This window comes from Aquila chrysaetos, chromosome 2, assembly GCF_900496995.4.
Source record: "Aquila chrysaetos chrysaetos chromosome 2, bAquChr1.4, whole genome shotgun sequence".
NCBI classification, from domain to species: Eukaryota; Metazoa; Chordata; class Aves; order Accipitriformes; family Accipitridae; genus Aquila; species Aquila chrysaetos.
In genome coordinates this window covers 39,632,306-39,653,183 of record NC_044005.1, presented here as the reverse complement: position 1 = coordinate 39,653,183, position 20,878 = coordinate 39,632,306, and the positions used below count along the sequence as shown (strand labels likewise).

The window sequence follows — 20,878 nt, the reverse complement described above, 5'->3', positions numbered from 1 at the left end:
GGGTTAAACCATGACAGTCATCATAAGGATGGAAAAGAGGAAGGGTTGTTGGTGGACTGGATAGCTGTTTTCCCACTGAAGAACCACTGGCTGGCAGTACCCACATATTAGGTTACCACAGGCATCAAGAACCTGCTGAGGAGGGGAAGACAGACAGGACTAGGTATCTCAGACAGATTTGATCCTAAGCTGGAAAGAGCTCAGGTTTAGTTTTTGTCCTTATGAATATCCCAGCTGAATCCTCCCACATAAATCTTTTTTATTTAGACTATCCAGTGCCCAAGAGGCATATAACAGTGCTGATTTATCTACGCCCTGTGCTTCCTTCAAGCAACACTATTTCCATGTTTGGATGGAACTGGCCACAAAAACAACCCCAAAAGCAAAACACTGACAAAAATGCAGAAGCCTTAACATTTTTTTTCCTCAGCATCCCAAATCCTACAAAATTTGTATTAAGTTTTATTTTCAAAATCATTACAAGTGTTCAGTTTGCCTAGCAGGAGGCACACTCACCTGGAATGATGACCTGCTTAATTTTAGTCATTATGCTGCTGGATACTCAACCAGGATTTGGAACATCTGAGGCAAGTTCATTTGTAATGAAGTATACCAAGGGGAAATGATGACTTTCCTTGCCTCCCTCCAACCCTTCCTCATACAATCCAGACCAGAAAAATGTTTCCAGCAAAGCTTTTGTTGAAACATAAACATTTCCATGAAAAGTTTTGTTTCATCTGACTGGCAGTTTACAACTGAAAGTACGTCATCAAAAAGGTTCCGAACTAGCTCTGGGCTTGGACCCACAGTGACCTCAGACCCAGCAGACGTTTGGAGGCCATGGTATGGAGAAAGAAACAGAGAGCAAATACACGGACTAGTTGACTGACTGCGTGCACCCACAATCAGGATAAGGGAAAGTTGCAGAAGTGGTAAGCTACCGATTATTTCTTAATTTAGAAATTCTTGTGAATAGAAAGTAGAGCAAACACGTCATCTAACACCTCACAAATTCATGACTTCTTAAAAAAGATCCATCACAAACTTGCTTACTGCACCTCTAGAGTACTCAGTTTTTTCCTACATGTTAGTACCTGCTCCCTGCACTGCCCCCTCCACGTCTTTTTAGCCCTCACCATCCTTTAGCCCCCCTCGGTCCTCCTTCCACATAACTTACCCATTTATCTTTGATCCTCAAGGTCTATCAGGCCTTTAGTAGGTATGTGGAGCTGTATGATAAAATGAGGTCAGAGCCCCCTTTTGCACACAATCCTGTCTTCATACAACAGAAGAAACCATGAAACGTCAAGGCTGTGTTCTCAGCAAATAGTTGGGCAATTGGGCACTCACAACAATGTCTCACTTTTTCCCCTTCACACAGGCTCAAAGATTCACATTTTCTTCCTTCTCTCCTTTTCCCGCCTCCCCCCCTCCCTTTCCATAAACTAAATTTTGAACAGTTGGTTGGCCAAGGCAGCAGATTCCAGAGGGTCTTATTCCAGGCCAAATAGCAATAAAACTCATTTGGCATATTCATCTTATTGGGAAGGTAATAAAATTAAGGAACAGGGTTGCTATTTTGGTATGTCATTCCTCAGTAAGGTACCGATGACTAAGAAAAAAACTTCCACGGAGCTAGTGAAGCTGAATGCTTCTCACAGCTGACGAGTAATGCAACAGGCTTATTATGATAACTAAGATGTTTACAAAGCACCTAGAAAAGAAAATTTCCCAACACCCAAATGCACTGACTCCCTTCCCACTTGTGCTAAACCTGAGGAAAGAACTAAGGAAAGGTTAAGCCTGGCGAAAGCAAGCTACCCACCCTTCCCAACTGGCACGATGGTTATAACAAGAGCTGTCCGCACAGCCAAAACACCTGCACAGGAAATTAGTCCCCTGGAATCTCCCTGTTTGCCTTCTCCTGCCAAGCAAGTCTGCCCACAGTCAAGAATGACTGATAATTATTGAATTTGGGTTGAACAGTTTCAATTCATAAAATTTCCAAAAATATCAATTTGGTCCAGGTCCCAAGAGAAGATGAGGTGAAGATGAAAGAGGAAGAAAAGGAAGGAGGGTGAGTTGGTTGCTCAGGCACTAAACAGAAAGGAAAATATGTTATTCATATGCCCTATTTCTCCCCCAATCTTAAAGTGCAATTTAACTCTGAAGAAGGGTAACAGTACAGCCCTGCGCTTTCTGAGTTGTTCTCTCTGCGTCATCCACTTTCCTGCATGCTGGATTTAGCAATGAAAATAAATATTATTTCTGTTAGTCAACAGGGTCTCTGGAGAAGGACTGGGTCTGTGCTGGCTCATACATCATCCAACCTACATGGTTGAGACAACAGAATATTGTTAGTGTATTACTCAGAAGGGACCTGATCTGAACTACGGTTTCCAAGGACTTCTACAGTACAAGCAGGGTTCTGCGCAAGGCTCATCTTTTTGCCCTGTTTCTGTATAGTGCTTAGCACAAAGGTCCATCATAAGGGATGTGAGACAGAGCCATAATGCAAATAACAAACTACATTTGCGTGGCAGGGTATTAATCCCACTCATTTTCTCACACAAACCGTGGCACTGTTGATTCACCTGGGAGAAAAGAGATTCCCGAGTCTGCTTTAACTCCGTGGATTCCTGATTTTGCTGTAACTCAATGTCAGTCTTTCATTCTCATGCAACGGGGAAGCAAAGGCACTCACCTCCTTCTTTGCTGACTCCCAAGCACCCCTTCAGCTCCTGAAGCGAGATTGACTTGTCCTTGTTGAGGTCACAGTAGTCAATGAAACGTCGGGCACATTTCTTGGGCTTGGCTTTCTTCTTTACATAACGCTTGAAAGGCTTCAGCTCCCGCTTGTTGATGTCATTACTGCTGTTGTTGTCCAGCTGGCTGAAGTACCAGTGTACCACTCGCTCCTCCAGTGTGTGGCTGGGGTCTGGCTCAGAGAACCTGGAACAGAGGAAGCACAGGCCCCCGACAAGTGGGTGCTCTCACCAACACTGTCAAGCACACGCTGAGGAGCCAGAGCTGACACACATTATGCCATACTTAAAGCAGGCAAAATACGCAGGTCTTACAATCTCCTCCTCTTAGCTGGGCTCTTTTGAGAGAGATGAACTTTTTCTAAAAATGTCCTTTAGCATTAACAAGTGGTGCCAAGAGATTCCGGGAGACTGATACCCTCAGTAGCTCCAGTTCTCCTCACACCAGTTGCTGAAACTCTGCCTAATCCCAGAATGATCTCTCTTTAGAGGGCAGGAGGCAACCTCCGTGGTCCTTCTGACCCTTGGACTCTCACTCAAGTTACCAGCAGGAAAGCCATGACTGTCAGCTGTCATGGTAGTTTCTGTGATAGCAACATCTAGACTTCAGAAAGGGAACAAATTCATTTCATGCAAGACACATTCATTATTTGAAAATGTCCTTGGCAAGATGCAACATTCCTGCTGTATCTATTTATACGATCAGAACTCCTGTGCTGTATTTTCAGCATATTTAATGCTTTTCACATGGTTGATTTATGTACAAGAATTCCACAGCAGACAAGCACCACAAATCCATTAAAAGCAATACTACGGAACTGGCAACTTCAGTTTGCTTCATTTCTTACTCATTGCGATATTACAAGTTTGGCGTTATTTGGCTCACATTTTCTTTCTGTGGACAACAACAAACAATATCAGAGAGGAGGAGAAGAGGAGCAGGAGGAAGAGCAACAGCTTAAGATCCACAAATAGAGAGTGCTGCCGTTCAACGTCAAGCCAACACTGAACAGGCACTGTTATGTCGTACCATTTAAGCGGTGTCTGGTGTTCTGCAGCAGGAGTGGGAAAGGGGTTATTCCTCAGTGATACAGAGAACCAGCGAAGAAACTCTTTCTAAAGAAGAATTCTTTAACAATCACACTAAGCTAGTCTGTCTTTTCTCCATGTGATGAGTGTGCCAACAGAGAAAGCTGAAATAATGCTGAAATGAGGCTGAGACTTGAGCCTTTTTCCTCACTAGAATAAAGCATTTCAGTGCATGGAAATTAGTGGATAGGTAGTCAGACACACTACACTGGCAGTGGTTGCTCTGACTTATTCCAGGAGACACCTCCAGCTGCTGCCTAATTCCTTCCCCAGCAGTGAGAGAGGGTCAGTTGCATGCTGCGGGCAGCCAGATTCTGGTGTGTTTCAGCATTCTAGCTGATGGGGAAGTATGAACCCAGGTACCTTATAAAATGCACTTTAAGACTGTCACCAACCTTGTTTCAGGTACTGGTAGGATATATATTTAAATGGTCACTGAAAATTTCTTTGTGGGGAACTGGAAGGAAGAAAATTCTTTTGACCTTCCAGTATGACCAGTTTTGCTTCTAAAACGCAGCTGCAGAGCCTGAAAAAGAAAAAACCTACCCTACTGCCATGGTAATTTAAATCACTAGTGAAGGGGAGTCTGCAACATGCAGAAAGCAAGCACTGGAGCTTACGTGGAGATCAGAGATCCCCATTAACCTTCTCTGATAGCTTTTACAAACGAGGATACAATTTAGAAAGGTAGCCCCTATCCAGAGACATCTGGGTCCTTGAAACAAGTAATCACACACAGTAGGGAGAGGCAAATAAACCGCACCACATTTTTCCCAAGCTTTTATTTCAAACTATCTCCTTCATCATTTAGTTTTTAACTGAGAAGCAGCCTGGCATTCAGTCACAGCATCTGGTCAATGTACGGTGGGATAAACACTTTGCGGGAGGAAGAAGAGGTTGGGAATCAGTTTGGCTTAGTTTGGGGAGCCAAAATACAAGGCAAGCCCCTGGAGCCACCTATGGACAAGCAGAAATTGCAAAAATCTCCCCAGGAAGCTAAGGGAGTGCCCGGATTTTTCAGAGCCTTGAAACTGTATGTGAAGACCAGGATGACAGGAGAGAATAAAAACACATCCTGTGGCTTGTTTTTATGACATTTATGAACACAGTCACTGGCCTCTCTCCCTTTTGGAAATGAACTGGCTATCATTTGAAGACTAGCACATTTCCAACAGCCACAGGGAATTCCTGTATTGCAAGGGCCAATATTCTGCTTTTGCTGAGATAGAGGAATAAAACCTGAGCTTTTGCATGTGAGATTCCCCTTGTCCACACCTTTGTCTGCCCTTTGTTTCCTGAAGGACCACAACTGGAGAGGCAGAAACGGAGAAAATAGCAGAGCATCTTAGAACCAACAGCAGAAAGACGACAGAAACACAAGCTTCCCTCTACCTGCTGAAGAGACACTCAGAAGCAGGACTTAGAAGTGCCTCTTCTTCAGAGGCACACCAAGGAGGAGCTCTGATGAGTTACCAAGAGAAGCAATATAGCTCTCTTTAGCACTTCCATAAAGAACATCAGGGAAATCCACAGGCTAATACAAATACATTGACTCATGAGGTGATGATATATCAATTTTTGCCATTACAAACATGCTGAGAGCTCGTGCTGAAAACTGCAGCATGCTAATGGAGCTAAAGGGAGTTAGTTTAATTGCTGTGATTGTAAGAGGAAGGAAGGTATAGCCATTTCTGAGTTTCTACCACTTCCTGTTGGCTGGCTTAGCAGGACTGCAGTTCCTGAGTTGGTTGCCTGCCCTTTCTGATGATCATCCAGAATCCCAGCACAGGAAGGATCCACATCATCTCGGTGCAGCCATATCTCCCTGGCTCGTGAAATTACATGATACACTAAAGCAGGCTGAGGTTACAACACCATATCTAACTATCTTGACTTTTGACGGCTGCCCACGCAAGACACTTACGCACCATCCGCGAAACAAGAATTGATGCAACTTCACAGCACTGCTAAGCTGCCCAGCTTTGATGATGTGCCATGACAACAACCACACCTGCTGGGTCACCTGAAATAAATCTGGGGGCTCTAGCTGTCCTGCAAGCACAGGCTTTGCAGGAGTATTCCAGGGGAATTTCCCTCTACTACCTCTCCATTGCTGTTGCATGAGAAATAGATCAGCCCTCACGCAAACTTCATTTGTTGGGCTGCCGCTCTACTCATTCAGACCATAAAGGGATCAGAAAAACCAAGAGAGAACAAACCTGCTTTGTACATTCTCAACCCCCAGCAAAACAACATCTCTTGCTCTTACACCAGTCACACAAAAATCCACTGAATTCCAGTCTCTCACTCCAGTGCTGCAGCAGCTTTCTAAGACCTAGCAAAGACAGACATTACCAAAATGCAGACAGTCTTCTCATGTTGACTACATTACAGCTGTACTCACTTTTCTTCCTAATTGTTTCTCTTTAGCACTCTATGGCAAAACAATCAATCCTAAAGAATGAGTGCTTGGTAAGCAAAGAGCTCTGTGCAAGCTGATTTTCCTAATCTAACCTGCTATTGCTGGATTGCTGCCATACATAAGCCAGCAAGTTTAGCTGCATTATGCAGCACAAGCCCACCCACAGTCCAACAATGAAGAGAAGCATGGTCTGTCATTAACAGTCTAGGACAGGGAACCTGCTCTCTCGGCTTTCTTACAAATTTGTTGGCATCAAGTATATAGTCTTCTCTAAGTAGGCTTTTGCTCCTCCTCCTGTATAACGTGCTATCAGCTCCCTCATAGGAGGAGAATACTTATTTCTTAGGTGGCTTATGCTGGAGATATGGTTTAAGGTACTGTTACTTTTAACAATACTATTTTCCAATCAAGACACTTCCACTGAATACCTTCGCATCAGCTGGTGTAACTGGGGTACAGGCAGAAAGCAAAGAGGCTATTAAAAGACATGGGCATGCACTTTTGCAGCTGCACTGAATTCTGGAGCAGAGAGAGAAGAATATGCCAAAACATGAAAGAGACAGCTTGAATATGCACTTTGCATGCAGTCTGTAATGCTTTCCAGCCCTTGAGGCCCCTTGCAAGAAAGGAGGAGTTAACTCGGTGGGAAGGAGCAGGGAAGAAGGGGAGGTATATAGGGTAAAGTATACAAAAGCAGCAAATGTCAGACATTACTCACATACAGAACCGTGTACAGTGTGCAATCTCATTATCCTCCATAGAACTGTGCTGTCAAAGTGTAACACGTCCCACTAAATTTTACTAAGTAAACTGAAGTCCATTCCTACCAAAGCTGATCCTTTGCTCCCTGAATACTTGCAGCCCCACTGCATCCCACTGCAAAGGCTGCATGGACCCCCAGCACTGTTGCAGTGACAGAAAATCCTAATACAAAATACTGCTTTGACAGAAAGCGAGGTTGCAAACTCTGAAGTACCCAGCAGATGATCACCTGTTTGAAGACCTTTAGAAAACCTATTCTTTTGTAATATAAACTTTATGTAGCAACAATAGCAGCTGAGGCAGAAGGAGGGGAGTAAGACCAGCCTAACATCACCCAACGGGACTGCAGACACCATAAACCAGAGGGAGCTATTCCAGGATGAAAGAACACTGATGGACAAGAAGCTGCTAGCAGAAGTGACAGAGTAGAAAAAAAATTAGTCCAGCTCCCACTCCTAACACACAAGGTATGTTTGTGGTCAGGATGTCTACAGGAGTTAAAGTTGTAGGTTTCTATGAATTGAAAATGTTTTGCAAGGATATATACATTGCTTGGTGCTGTTGCTGAATGAAGAACAGATGAGAGCAAAGCTAAAGAAATGACAGGACTGACCCTGCCAGTCAACACCCATGACAGAATTGATGATGTCCACCAAGGTGCCTGTGGGGAGTGGTGGAAAGCAATGAGTTTAACAAACTGAATTAAAATTCAGAATTGTTCTTGCTCTGCTTCCTCTTTTTAGTCTCCTTTTCTTGGTCTTCGCAGTTGTCTATTCTAAAGTTAAAGGCTGTAATGGTGGAACATGGCTTGAATCAAAGAGTATTACTCTAATGGAATTGCAAAAGGATCCTGTATCTGTTTTATTATTCTCCCTTTCCTATAGCCAAAGAATCAAGAAGCCAACAAAAAACTAAACTGTGTTCAGACTAAACAAAAGGGTACTACGCAGTCCAAATTCATTATGGGGAACGCATAATTCCTCTACAGTTAAAACTTAAGTTATCTTCCTATTACAGGCTCAGTTTCTTCCTCTCCTACAGCTAAGCTGTGTATGAAACATTATTCCGAACACTTTTCTGAAGATTGTGGGATAAATCATTTAGAAGGTTTAAAAATCACCTCCCTTCACTCCTCATTGACTGTTCAGGATTGTCCTCTTACATGAACTCTCCCGTATCTTTAATTAGGCTAGAATTTCCATAGGAGCACAAAGAGAAGTTGGTATCCAACTTCAATTGAAATGCAATAGGAGTTGGGCATTAACTTCCCTCCACTGTTCGAAAGCGTCAATCTTTATTAAAACATGGCTCGGCTTCAGAACACCCTGGAGATGTGCTGAGCTGTGCTTGCCTGCTTCAAACTGCTCAACTAGAGCATGAAAGGGAACCTTGGGGGCAATTTTCTGAAGTATTTTTTAGGGCTATTACATGAGGAATAATTGGCAACTTAAAATGAAGGGACACAGCCGCTGTGTTACATGATAAGGGTGGCTGTTGTAAGCTGCCCTTTTAACCCTAAATTCCACAGGGCAGTAATATTTTTGCTGATAATGTAGCAAGCCATAGTGCACGTATTTTGGCAACTAAAATTCATTTCTGAATTGGCAGGGACCAAAGAGAGTTTCTCAGATCAGGGACACCGAGGCTGGGATCCCTCTTTGGTCTATTTTAGTTTAGGCCCTGTGTGATATGAATATGTCAGAGTCAGAAAATAGACTAAAATGTACTAAAGCGAAGTCTAAATTTTAAAAAGTCCTGCTCTTATTATATAGGATTTATACATGAACAATTTCAATGATGCGTTTTTTCAAAAAGGGTACTAAACACTGGTTAATAAACCAATTTCCTACAAGTGCTCCCTTAATTACTTTGAAAACATACAGTAACAAGATGTGCCTTGGAGTTATTACATAAACTTAAAATTAAGAATGAATTTTACCAGAGATTTTCTGTTTCAAAAGTCTAAATGAAGTCTACTTGGCTATTTTGCTGTAATATAAACCAGGGCCATGAGGAAGGGAAGTTCTCATCTCATTTACATTATTGTAAAGCAAAAGTAACTCAATTAAAGTCAATAGCTTTGAACTTGCTTAAACGAGACAAGACCTATAAGGGATTACAAGGTCGTTTTAAGCATGCCCAATAAAAAAAAAAAAAAAAAAGGTCTTATCAGGTTTTACTTACATGGCCTGCAGCAATCCAAGTTGTACAGCCTCACTTTGCTGCTACTAGATTGTTTCTGTGTGTGCCAAGTATAAAGTCTGCAATTTAGCACAGCTCTATGTAGTATTTTAAATGCAGATCTCCATCATTTCTCCCCATGCTCCCCCCCCCCCCCCCAAAAAAAAAAAGCTAATATGGACATTAACTGCAAGGCCACAGATAGCTTTGCAGCATAAGTAGGTAAAGTCTTGAAGATGAAGACACTCAGCAAATGCAAGAAGTTTTCAGTCGTGTATCCAGATTCAGACTGAAGGCGGCAGGGTAATCTAATCTGATTTCCTGTATTACATACTCACAGAATGTGAATCAAATTACTCTTAGGACCGTAACTCGGGTTTGACTAAAGCAAGTCTTTCTGAAAGGCATCAGGCTTAAGATGAAAGCCTTAGAGAGAGGGAATCTGTCAGCTCCCTCATGACTTCATTCTGCCTTAGAATTGCCCTCGCTTTAAAGAAATTTTGATCACAAGTTTGTTTATATTCAGCTAATCATGTTCTTCCCTGCTAGACTAAAGAGCCTGCAGAGCTTTTGTCCCTATAGAGATACTCAGATTATATGAAATCATCTTTCAACCTTTTTTTTCTTCCTTTTAATACCCTAAGGAAGGCTGAGCTCCTTAAGATTCTCACTGTTAGGCTTTTTCAGTCCTTGACATTTTGGAAAGGCTCTTCTCTGCGTTTGGTCCTATATTTTAATGTTGATACTAAAGACACATATTGTATGCCAGCATCATCTCTCTGCTGCCACGGAGAAACAGGAATAGTCCCCCCCCTTCCCCAAAACTCCTACTTGCTGCTTCTCTGATTGATTAAAATACATAGGACAACATATAGGGCCAGTCGACATGGGGGTGCGGCTTGCTGTTTGCTTGACCTGCCCCCTGCAACAGGCACAAGCTTTGCTGGTGATACGTTAAAAATTTACCTTGGATCATTGGATGCATTTGTTCAAACTCTAAAAAAGGCCCAGGAGGATGAAATGCTGAACACTGTAAAGGAACAGAAAGAGGAAGGCTACAGAGGGAACCAGTGCGTGTTTAAATACAGAATCTATTCTGCCATCGTTATGGCAAAGATGGATAAGAGCCTGCAATAAGTGAAGCTTGCCTCACAAATAAGAAAACTGATGTTAAGACATTAAAACTGACATGACTGACATTAAGAAAAATCAGATAGCCAGATCTCTAGCTTTTCTTTTCAACATGACCTTCTCGGCAAACCTGGGCCAGGGAGATACAGGATAAGCACTGTCATAAATCCAGTATTTTGTTAGTTGTTAAGGTTGGAAATGAATTAGCCCTATGATTAACCCTATAGGTAAAATATCCCTTCATCTTTGAAAAGAGCTTTCATTTCCAGTGCCAAAGTCAAGTTAGGTTACCCAGACAATTTCAGATATTCCTGAAGAGAGGACTCAGGACATTCCTCCCCTTGGGAAACTTGGAAAGCAGGACTCATTATGCAGGGACAGCTTCCCAATTCTGCAAATTCATATGAAATGAAAGCTGTACTGATTAAAATTTTACATAAGTACCAAAAATTCCTTGAAATGCTTTTTTTTTGCAAAATAAGTGGTCCCGTCATGGCATGGTGGGATGGAAAAGCTTGACGCACTTTCTCTGGGATATGCGCTTAGCCTAGCTGATGCACACGGAAGTTCACGCCAGAGCAGTTTCCTGAATTTAATCGTGGCTGTGGGCAGGCAGAGTATTTGGGTGGTAGCAGTCTTTCGCCTTACAAAAGACAGGCTGCTAAAAGATTTCTTTTTCCCCTTGCAACTGGACTGCTGACACTGGAGCTGAAAATAAATCAACATGACGACTGTGTGAAGAGCTGGGCAGTGAAAAATTCTACCAGAAAGGCCTCTATTGAAAGCTGAGAAATACACAAAGCTTGGGTAACATTAGGAAGCAAGCCTGCTGGTTTGCAGAAGTGCAGTGGGGGCATATATCTCTGGTCTCTACAATATTGGTTTATATTAAGCTTTATTTTAAGAGTGATGATGGCATTGGCTGGGCTTCAGTCCCAGTGCCAAAGATGCTGAATAAATATCAGATACTCTCCAGGGCTTCCCGCCACCCCCACCCATTGCATTTGAACGATGCAAATTAGACAGAATTGACATTGGAATGCTTATGGCTGGGAGAGAACGATGTTATTTCCCATCCTTGGGGCATTTTTCATCCTGTTTATATGAATACAGACATGCTAGGTGAATACTGCTAATTCGATGGGTTACAGAATATTCAGCGTGCAGGCACTCAGCCACTGGCCTGATTTGTAAGGTCCAAATGCGAAGTTAAAACCATATGGGTTCACAAGCAATCCATGCTGAAACCAAGGGGCACAGAGGTGCCACCCAGGAAGTTTTTTGTCTTAAGTAGTTAAAGATGGCACAGCTTCCTTCTACATTTTGAAAGAGGAAAGCAGGGGATCAAAATTACTCTCAGTACGTTGGAGCAATACCCATGGAAGTAACACATGCACAGAGGCACCGCCTTCATCTCTACACCCCTATGAACATGAGCACACTAGTCGTTGTGGCATCCCTGCGTGCTAAACTAGCACTGACTCCATTTATAGTTGGGGGAATCCAGAAGCATAGAAGCCCTGCCCAGCCAAGGCAACACAGCACTTCTTTTAAATCCATGACAGTCCATTCTCAATGGCCTGTCCTGCCGCAGCACTGCAGCTGCTGCGCTAAGGGGATTTGCTGTTATCAAGCAGAAGGGGGAGACAAGACCTCAGCTTTTCTCCAGTTCCCCAGAAACGCAGACTTCTGCCCACCTCTTGCAACAGGCCTGACCTGCTGCTCCTTCGAAGAGGGATGGATGAACAGGCAGCTGGTCAGAGGGGAGGGCCGTGAAAAACAGCTCCTCTCCTCATCGGCAGGCTGGCTCCAGCCCCACAGCAAAACCACAGCACTGGTACTGCCAAGAATTCAGTTCACATTCTTCACTCCCTGTGGTAGCCACTAGGCCACACGGTCTCCTTCAATCCATTTGCATTTTATTAGGTCTTTTCATGCACCAGGGGACAAAAGAACAAGCCACTTCCTCCCACTGAGCTCTCATTTCACACTTCAAATGGGCTATACTAACCTTTATGGTGGAGCAGCTGCCAGGGAGGAGGGGTGGGAGGAGGCAGGCAGGGCTAGGATGACAGGACAGAGCAGCGGCTGAAGATGCAGCCTCAGCTTCTCTCCCAGCAACCCAGAGGAACCTGAACCAGCACACAGCAACACCTTTCCCTCCCGCCCCCACCTCAGGGGCACCCCGAGCTCTGCAGCCACCTTGGTGACATTCAGCCTGAGTGCTTTCTGGACTCACCTCCCACCCCCAGTAGGTGCTGCCGAGTTAATAGCCTGTACCATGTCCGTAGTCAGAGCATCAAGTAAGCTGGTAATAAATTCAACTTTCTTCCCTTCTGGGCAGCCTGCAGAGAGAAAAGAGGAGGTTTAATGCAAGAACACACAGGATTGGTCTCCTACCCCAGTTCAGCCAGAACCTCCTTTGTTTGTAACATGGCAGTCATCATCACAGTCCCTAAGGAAAAGCAAAAGAATCCCTCAGTGGGTTTCTCTGCATGGCAGTTTGTCCTGCAGCTTTTGTCCAGGCACACACAGGGTCACCAACAATATCTGGCAGGAAGACTGTGTGGTTAGCTTTACGGGGCCGCTCCCAGTTCTCTACCAGCATAACCACAGGGATGTGCTGGAAGTGCCTGGCAGACAGGAGTTCCCATGGTGACATTTGTAGAGAAGTTTACAAAACAACTCGTTACCTCCTGGGTCATCTTCCTCGGCAAACATGGCTGTTCTGAGGTCCTAACTGACAGCTTAAAGCTTCCCAAAGCACGGGCCAAAGCAAGGACTGCTGCTTGCACTCTCCTGTTCAGGCACAGAGAGGGTTGCCTGCCAGCAGCTACCACAATAATTCAGTTCTTTGCATGATCACACTGCATGGGAAACATGTCAGTCTAAGTCAACACGAGGTAATCGCCCCCAGTCACTCCTAGCTTAACCAGGACAAAGCCGGCTGAAGACAAGCTTGGTAACCATTTCCATTACTTAGTGCTGAGGCTGTCTAGTTCCCCACCATCATAACCACAGACTGACAGAGCCTCCTATCCTGAACAGTGCCAGCCTGTTATGACACAGCTGAGACGAAATTCTCCATCTCCTCACCTTTATGAGGCAATCTACGCCGTTTCCTTGCTTCTTAAAGGAGCAAAAGCATGCTTCATTTACTACCACATTAATACCGTAACAATTGCTCTAGGCTACCAAGGAACGAGCATACTTAACTTCAACCCACCACCTCCAAAACTATTGTCCAGAATCCATCACCTCCCATCCTATTGTCTTCTCTTGATGTGACAGAGAAGCCATCACGACATCCCTCACCTCTTCTCTTTCCCCAAACCACCATGCACTACCAATTAGTCAGCTGATTACAGCAGCAGACATCAGACAACAGCCTCCCCCAGCAACATACACCAGCGTCAACACTTTCTGCTTTTCTCGGACAAGCAGAGAAGCACGTGTACCCCAAACAGAGCACCAGAAACTTAACTGTAATCCCTTGACAGCTGAAAGCAGCTTGCAAATTGATCTGACAAAACTCCCTCCTTTGCTGTATTACAGGCTCTGTTCTCTGCAATAGCTAACCAACAGTCCCTCGCCTGTCTCCATATTATGTGCATTACACACACACACACCCCCCTCAGCACTCGTTTGGCACATGGTCCAGAAAATGTCAGCATTGTAATGGGTAAGCTGCTATGGCAGCCAGAGTAGACCACTCACTTAAAGGAGCTTTTTGTTGCAGTAATGAGAAGGTTGAAAAACCATTTGCTAGAAGTCATCTCCCTGGGGCCTCAGCATCTCACCGTCTGCAGGAATTAGCAGTTTGCCATTTGCTATGTGCAAGCAACACTTTCCTTCCTTCTTTTTTTCTTTTTTCTGGCCACAGCCATGACACAGTTTGTGAAGAGGGTATGTGTAGGTGTGCAAGGATCTGGACTTATGTCTCCCCCACCTTGGCCTCTGCAGGGTCTCTTCACACAGGTCAAGGAGCACACTGCCTGCAGCACTGAGAGTCTGAAGAATGGGCAAACCTCTAGAAGAGGAATAAGGTATGCGGTCCCCCTTACAGAATTGAGTGCAAATGGAATGATCAGTCTCAAATTAAAAGAGGGTTTTTTCTTAAAATTCAGTTCTGCTAAGAAATAAGAGCGGGAAAAAAATAAAAAGAAACATCCTCTCTCACCCCCTGCAGTTCTGGCTCACCAGTGAATTTTTGCATACAAGGGCATCTAATCAAACAAACCTCAAGTCTGCATCAAAAGATCACGCAGCACAGCATCTCTCAGACAGACAAACCAGGATCAGATCCTCCATCTCCTGGTCTCTCCATAGACAAGGGTATTTTCAGTGACAGGAACCATCATGCCAGCCAATGCAGCCAAGCACAGAGCTGAAAGTTTACTCAGGCACAGAAAAGTGGCTTGAGCTGAGAGGGGAACTCTCCTGGAGTCTGATGCTGGGACCAAATCACTAAGCTACACAGCATCATGTGTCCTCTCCTGCGTCAAGCAGTTCCTGTCCCCTTGTCTAGCTGCAGTGCAGAAGGGCAGGGAGAAGGGAAATGAAACCATACTGTCTTTCTGAGAGATCAGAAAGAGACTCTCAAAGAAAAAGCCCAAGAGCAAAAGGATTTCCACAGAGGAGTTCTGGAGAGGCATGGGGGAAGTGCACAGAGAGGCAGTAAAGCAAGGGAAGAAGGGGGTAGGGAAGAAAGGAAGTAAGGTTATTCTATTTTAGCATGATTTCCTAAGGAAATGAGCCTTAATGCAATCATTTAGCTGGTTTCCCTCTCCTTCCCTCCACCCCCCAAAGTAATACTTGAACCAATTGGTCAATTTCATTCAAATGTGAGAGGGAAGCAGATAGGAAATTTCTACATGACTTGTGAAAAATGAGGAGCTGCATAGAAGAGAGCCCTGCTGAGGGCAGAGTTGCTAAGCAGAAAGCTATGGGGCCCAAGGTCAGGAGCTGGCAGAAGAAGAATTAGGAGACACAGAAGGCAGATCTGGAACAAATCTCATTTCCTTTGCTAACCTGCTCAGAGACAACTCACTTTATGCTAGCCCTAGAAAGGGCCAGGAGAAAATGAAGGGGATCCAGAGCTACCAGCTCTTTCTGCAGAGTTCTTGGTCTCTACCACTCCCTCATGGTGGAGAGGGACCCACTGTAGCTTCTGTTTTCAAGCAGTCAGCCCCACCCAGAAGAGCAAAGGCTGACCTGTCAGTGAGGGCACACTCACACTGCTCCTTAGAAAGATGTCGGGAAGGCAAAAACAGCACAGGCAGGTAGAATAGCATTTTTAAGAGCTGCACAGACAACTATGCCCAGCACATCTTCCTAGCAGAAACAAGGTAGGCAAACAGTAAATTATGGCTTATCACTCTGTTAAGAGGAAAAAGCAGAATATAAACCAAGCAGCAATGGGAGATAAAGCAGATCACAGGCAGAAAATAAGGGATAAAGTCCAATTAAGTGAGGAGCCAGCATTAGTTAAGGGACCTTAGTGCACCAGGAACGCTGCCCTGCCTGGTCCATACAGTGTCAGGGAACCAGTTGGTCCACTGACAATTGCCAGCTGTGTCCTCTTTCATTGCTCAGGGGGCACCAAGCTGCTGAAAATCCCCGCTAAATGGAAAGAATCCTGTCCTGGCCAGACTTTGAAGAAGAACTTTCAATGCCGAGCCCGTTCTTCCCCCACGGGACCTCCAAGCATCCCAGTTTCTTTCCTGAAAATTCTGATCCCAGACATGTTTTCAAACGGCAGACAGGCAATAAACCGGCCCCCAGGACACTCCCAGCCTTTTCCAGTTCACTGCTGACACTGGAGGTGATCCAAAATAACACAGAATAAAACCCATGGTAAAACATGCGTGGTGAGGGAAATCCCGCATCTCCTCAACAATATTCTTGGCCCCTTAAGAGTCCCAAGGAGAGACAAGGGAAGAAGGCAGAGACAGGATCTCGTTCCTCTCTGACCTGGAAGTTCTCTGTCCTTGAATGGATCATCAATCTCTGTGCTCTTCGATCTGGCATCACTTTCACACACTGGGGTCTCATAGCTGAAAAAGGAGAACAGCAGATGCTAAACTATGTGATATAGCTTTAGCGTCATCAGATCATTGCTAAGGGGTTGTGTCTTATCTGCTAACTGCAGGGGAAACCAATAAATCTGCAGAAGAAATATTATTCTCAAGCATCTGTCTGTTTATGGACAGTTGGTAACAGCAGCAGAATTGGAGACAGAACGAAGAGCATACTCTGAAGTCCAGTACCAGCTACCAACCCAAACCCACACACAGCACAAGGCCCTCTTCCAACTCTTGTAGGCACAGGCTGAGCTTTTTTCCAAAGCTGTCCATGCTCTGCAGAATCACTGTATCTAGCACAGTTTAGGTCCCAAATCCTACTGGCCTGTTTTTATAATTTGCCAGACCCACAGTTTGTTTCCAAAGCCTAAGTAAGAAAAGATTCCCCAGGCAGTTTTAAGATACAGAGGAACTTAAAGAAAAATCTATCACTGGTTTAAAATCCATGAATGCACAGCCAAGCAGTCTTCTAAATCTGTACTGGTGAGGGTCCAAGGGGCTGCAGCATGGAAGTATAAAGCAGAGGATAATGCACCAAAGCCACTTGCCTTTTCACTGCTCATGCCCCTGATCTGTACTCTTGAGAAAAGCCCTGTTTCCTACTACTGCCCAAAAGCTGCAAGCCAGAGAAAAAAAGGCTGATTGGCTTGAATACTTAACACGGAGGAAAGTAAGGGCAGTAGTTACTATGCACCAACTCCTACAGAGAAGGAGCTGCAGAGTAACATTCAATAGGGAACATCACAGAGAGCGTTGTGAGCTCTAGGGAAGGTAGTACAGAGCTGACTGCTCTAGAAGTAGGAACTTATCTGATATAGCTACAGTATTTTTTTTATAAGTCATCTTCTCCACGCAGGCATCTCACGAGGCCTATAGCTCTTACCGAGTGGAAGTACCAGGCAGCGGGCGTCCCGTGTCCACCAGGACACACCAGCAGTACCCAGTCGACTGGTGGCATTGCACTGGTTTGTAGAGCCCTCCAGGAGCGCACTCGGGGATGACGATACCCTCGCGGGGATTCTGCCTGGCCTCCTCCAGGGCGCTCTGCCTTTCCTGGTCACAGGAGTGAACTTTCTCTGGAAGATGGGAGGGAGGTTGGAGGGGGGGTGGAGAAAAAAAATCAAATCAAGATCACCTTCCTCAGCTCAGCAGGATATGGGTATCCTTCACATCAGGAGACCTTTGTGTCTGTTTCCTTCTCAGCAAACACCAGTAACTCTACATCCCTAGGGACTCGGGGACCTCTGGGTAGTGAGCTTCCTCCTACATTTAGCTGTGACACAAGAAGATTATGGATTATATACATCGACTGCCAAGTGCCCGGCAAGCCAGGAACAGCAGGAAAAAGTGTTCCCATTCACCTGGGTTTTGGAGCAGAGCTATCAGATAACAATAATTCACTATTGCTGCAGCCACGGGGTAAGCATTTCCCAGATGATATTTTCACATACTGAAAGATCCTAAATTGTGACTTGTATTTTCAAACACGAGGGCAAACACCCTGCCCTACGCCACATCTCTTTCTCCAGACTGCAACACTCTCTTCCCTCTCAATAGCATCTCTCCAACACAATCCCAAGAGGAGCAGAAGGTTTTGTTTTAACACCGCCTTATCCGGTGCAGAGCTCACCTGCACACACCTCAGCAAGAAACAGAATGGGATATCCCATTCTACCTATACTGCCATCACCTCTCCAGCACACTCCACCTTTGTCTTCACCTGGAAAACAGGGAACCCAACATTGCTTCCCACTACGGGGTAGGTAGGACCCTGTCCGTTAATAGCTTATTACACAGATAAGGTTATTTCCAAAGACATCATCAACCAGAGAACAGAGTACACAGATGGCATGCACCAAAGAACAGAAAGAAGCCCAGAAGTGGCTTCTGCAGCCAGCCTGCCACCTTCGACCCTAGCGCTGCCTCTTCAACCACCGCCTGCAGAGGAGTGATGGATGCATGGAGAGGTGCCAGGCTGCTGCCTCTTATACGGACCAGCCATTAAAAGGGGAAGAGATGCACAGAGTACCTGTGGGACGTTAAGACCTATTTGGCTCAACAGCCGGAAGTTCTCAATTACAAGTCTTCAAACATTCTGGCCCTTTGAGGAGTAGGAAAATTATTTGAACTTTAGAAACCACTGAAGGTATCACAGAGAGAAAAAAAGCGTGCATGTAGGACAGAAAGCAGTCAAGGCAGCTGATCACGGGATTTAAAACATGTCTAAGTCTAGGGTAAAAAAAGACAACAGTGTAACTCCTAACTTTTATCCTTAGGAGAGTGACAGAAAACAGAAGCAGGAACAGTTGTTCTCTCCTTCCCTAGCTTTCCTCTCTCTTGCAGTTTAGTGTGTTTTTTCTTTTCTTTTTATAAGCCACAACATCTGAAATTCGTTGCCACAGCCAAGAATCCCCTCAAGCTTTCAATACATAAAATGCTTCAACACCGACAGGCAATGACACCACAGGTTCATCCCAAACCTGCAGATGTTTGCACGGTCAGCCAGCAGACATGGCATGACCTCAGCATCCTGCCCCCGGGACAGGCTCTGCACACAACTAACACACGCTCACTGTTTCCGCGTATCTTGCCTGCCTGTCTGTACCCCATCAGTTACATCTTATATTTTGGTGATAAATTCTGGTGCAGAGAGTAATTTTTGTTCTGTATTTGGGGAACAGAAGGGGTGCCAATTCACAGCTAGAATTCCTCAGCTTGGTAGCAGCAGGTACAACACAAAAAACTCCAGCAGGTCTGCACAGTGTCACCTGAGTACAGCACGCTTTGGGTACCAGAAGCACTTTTACTGGTTTCTAATTGAACTGTAGCAGCTAAAGAGTCTCAGAGACCCAGAACGGTCTCCCTCTCCTCAGCATTTCAGATCACGGTCGAGACTGGGAATGTGAAGGGCACCTGAACTTTGCCACACAAATCCACACAACCAAAATACAGAATAGAATCTTTTAAGTGTCGGCAAGTCTGACTCAAGCAGAGAGAAACTTGATCGGGAAGGAGCAGGAGGGGATAAAGTCAACAAAAACTGAAAGGGAGCTCAAGCCTCAGCTGATATTTAAGCTGACTTCACTTTGCTGACAGATTTCACATGTGAAAAAAAAAGCCACACGACTGTTCCCAAGCTGTACGTGGACAGAGAAGTCATTGAGCAAGAGGCCTGCAGGCTCCTTAACAAACCACTTACATCACGAGGGGCCCCCGCTTACCCACGGTCTGCCGACAGTAATTCACACCTTGGCCCTCAGGTGAGGAGGATCATTTATGCAGCTTGGGGAAGCAAAAACAGGGGCAGAATTCCCTATCATCATTTTATATAATAAGCAAAAGAAAAAAAAATTCTGCCGAAAAGAACTACATTCCAGGAATTTTTCTATCTAAATCCCCAAGGCTTCCTGAGTGCACAAAGTCAAACCAAGGTCTCTCAAGTCCTTTGAGTCTTGCACAACTAGCACTAAAAATGACTCTGAAAAAACCAAAGTGGGTTTTTTTGTGTGTGTCAGAACAAAAAATATGCCACTTTTATTGAAACCAAGAAAAAAAAGAAAGAATAAATGTCTTTGAATGAGTTAGTATCTTATTTTACATACACTTGCAGTTAGGTATGCTAATTACACAGAATAAATGTACATACTTAAACACACGTTTGTACTATGCCATAAAAAATGGCAAAAAATTCTCTGCACATATTAACAGAAATTTGTGGGAGTTGAATAGTCACAGCATTTACTACCAGAACACAGAACTAATTGGTAGTCACTTCTGTTTGAAGGGTGTTTAAAGGCTGAGTGAAACAAATCTTACAGGTTTTGTTCAGTTGACACCAACTAGATGTAATGATGCAAAATCCGCCATCGTCACTAGTATTCAGTGGCCCGTCATTAGCAGTACAGCTGAAATAGTAGAGAGATCAGATTTTTCTCATTTCTAGCATACATCTAGAAGTAGCCACTATGAAAGTCTCATCTATTCCGTTATATCCTGAAGAACATAAAACAGACATACTGGGACAAACCAAAGGCCCAACTTGTCTGTTTCACCTCCAGCCATGGCCAAAAGCAGAAGCTTAGAGAAGAACAGAGGAACAGGACAAGCATATACTTCTTTCCCCCATGTATTTCATATCTCAACCAGTTGTGGATCAGAAACTTGCAGAGACAGACATGGAGTTTGTATTTAGTGAGTGGCAATGGGTTTTCCCTTCCACCAGTTTGCCATGTCTCCCTTCATAAACTTTTATTGACTATGACATCCCGCAGCTAGTTCTGTGGCTTGACTACATGTTGCATGTGGAACACAGCACATCCTTTGGTTCGATCTAAACCTGGCTCCAACTAGGTTTGTTTGCTGACACCCTAGTTCTTCTGGAGGATGAAACAGTGAACAGTTTGCGGTCTCCCTCCCTGCCTCTCACTACTTTGCAGATTCCTATT

The 20,878-nt window shown here is 44.5% G+C and overlaps 1 protein-coding gene across 6 annotated transcripts in view; it reads right to left on the bottom strand.

Moving 5' to 3' along the window:
- SMOC1 (SPARC related modular calcium binding 1) overlaps nt 1-20,878 on the bottom strand; it is a 139,675-nt gene that overhangs the window by 11,544 nt on the left and 107,253 nt on the right. For 5 of the 6 annotated variants that reach the window (XM_030001420.2, XM_030001409.2, XM_030001447.2 and 2 more), the window contains exons 8-11: nt 17,317-17,509; nt 16,324-16,406; nt 12,590-12,695; nt 2,705-2,952 (exon numbers count right to left, since the gene is read on the bottom strand). In XM_030001420.2, coding sequence (XP_029857280.1) covers nt 2,705-2,952; nt 12,590-12,695; nt 16,324-16,406; nt 17,317-17,509 — 630 coding nt within the window. The remainder of the gene's footprint in view (nt 1-2,704; nt 2,953-12,589; nt 12,696-16,323; nt 16,407-17,316; nt 17,510-20,878) is intronic. The other variant, XM_030001457.2, reaches the window with a different exon arrangement.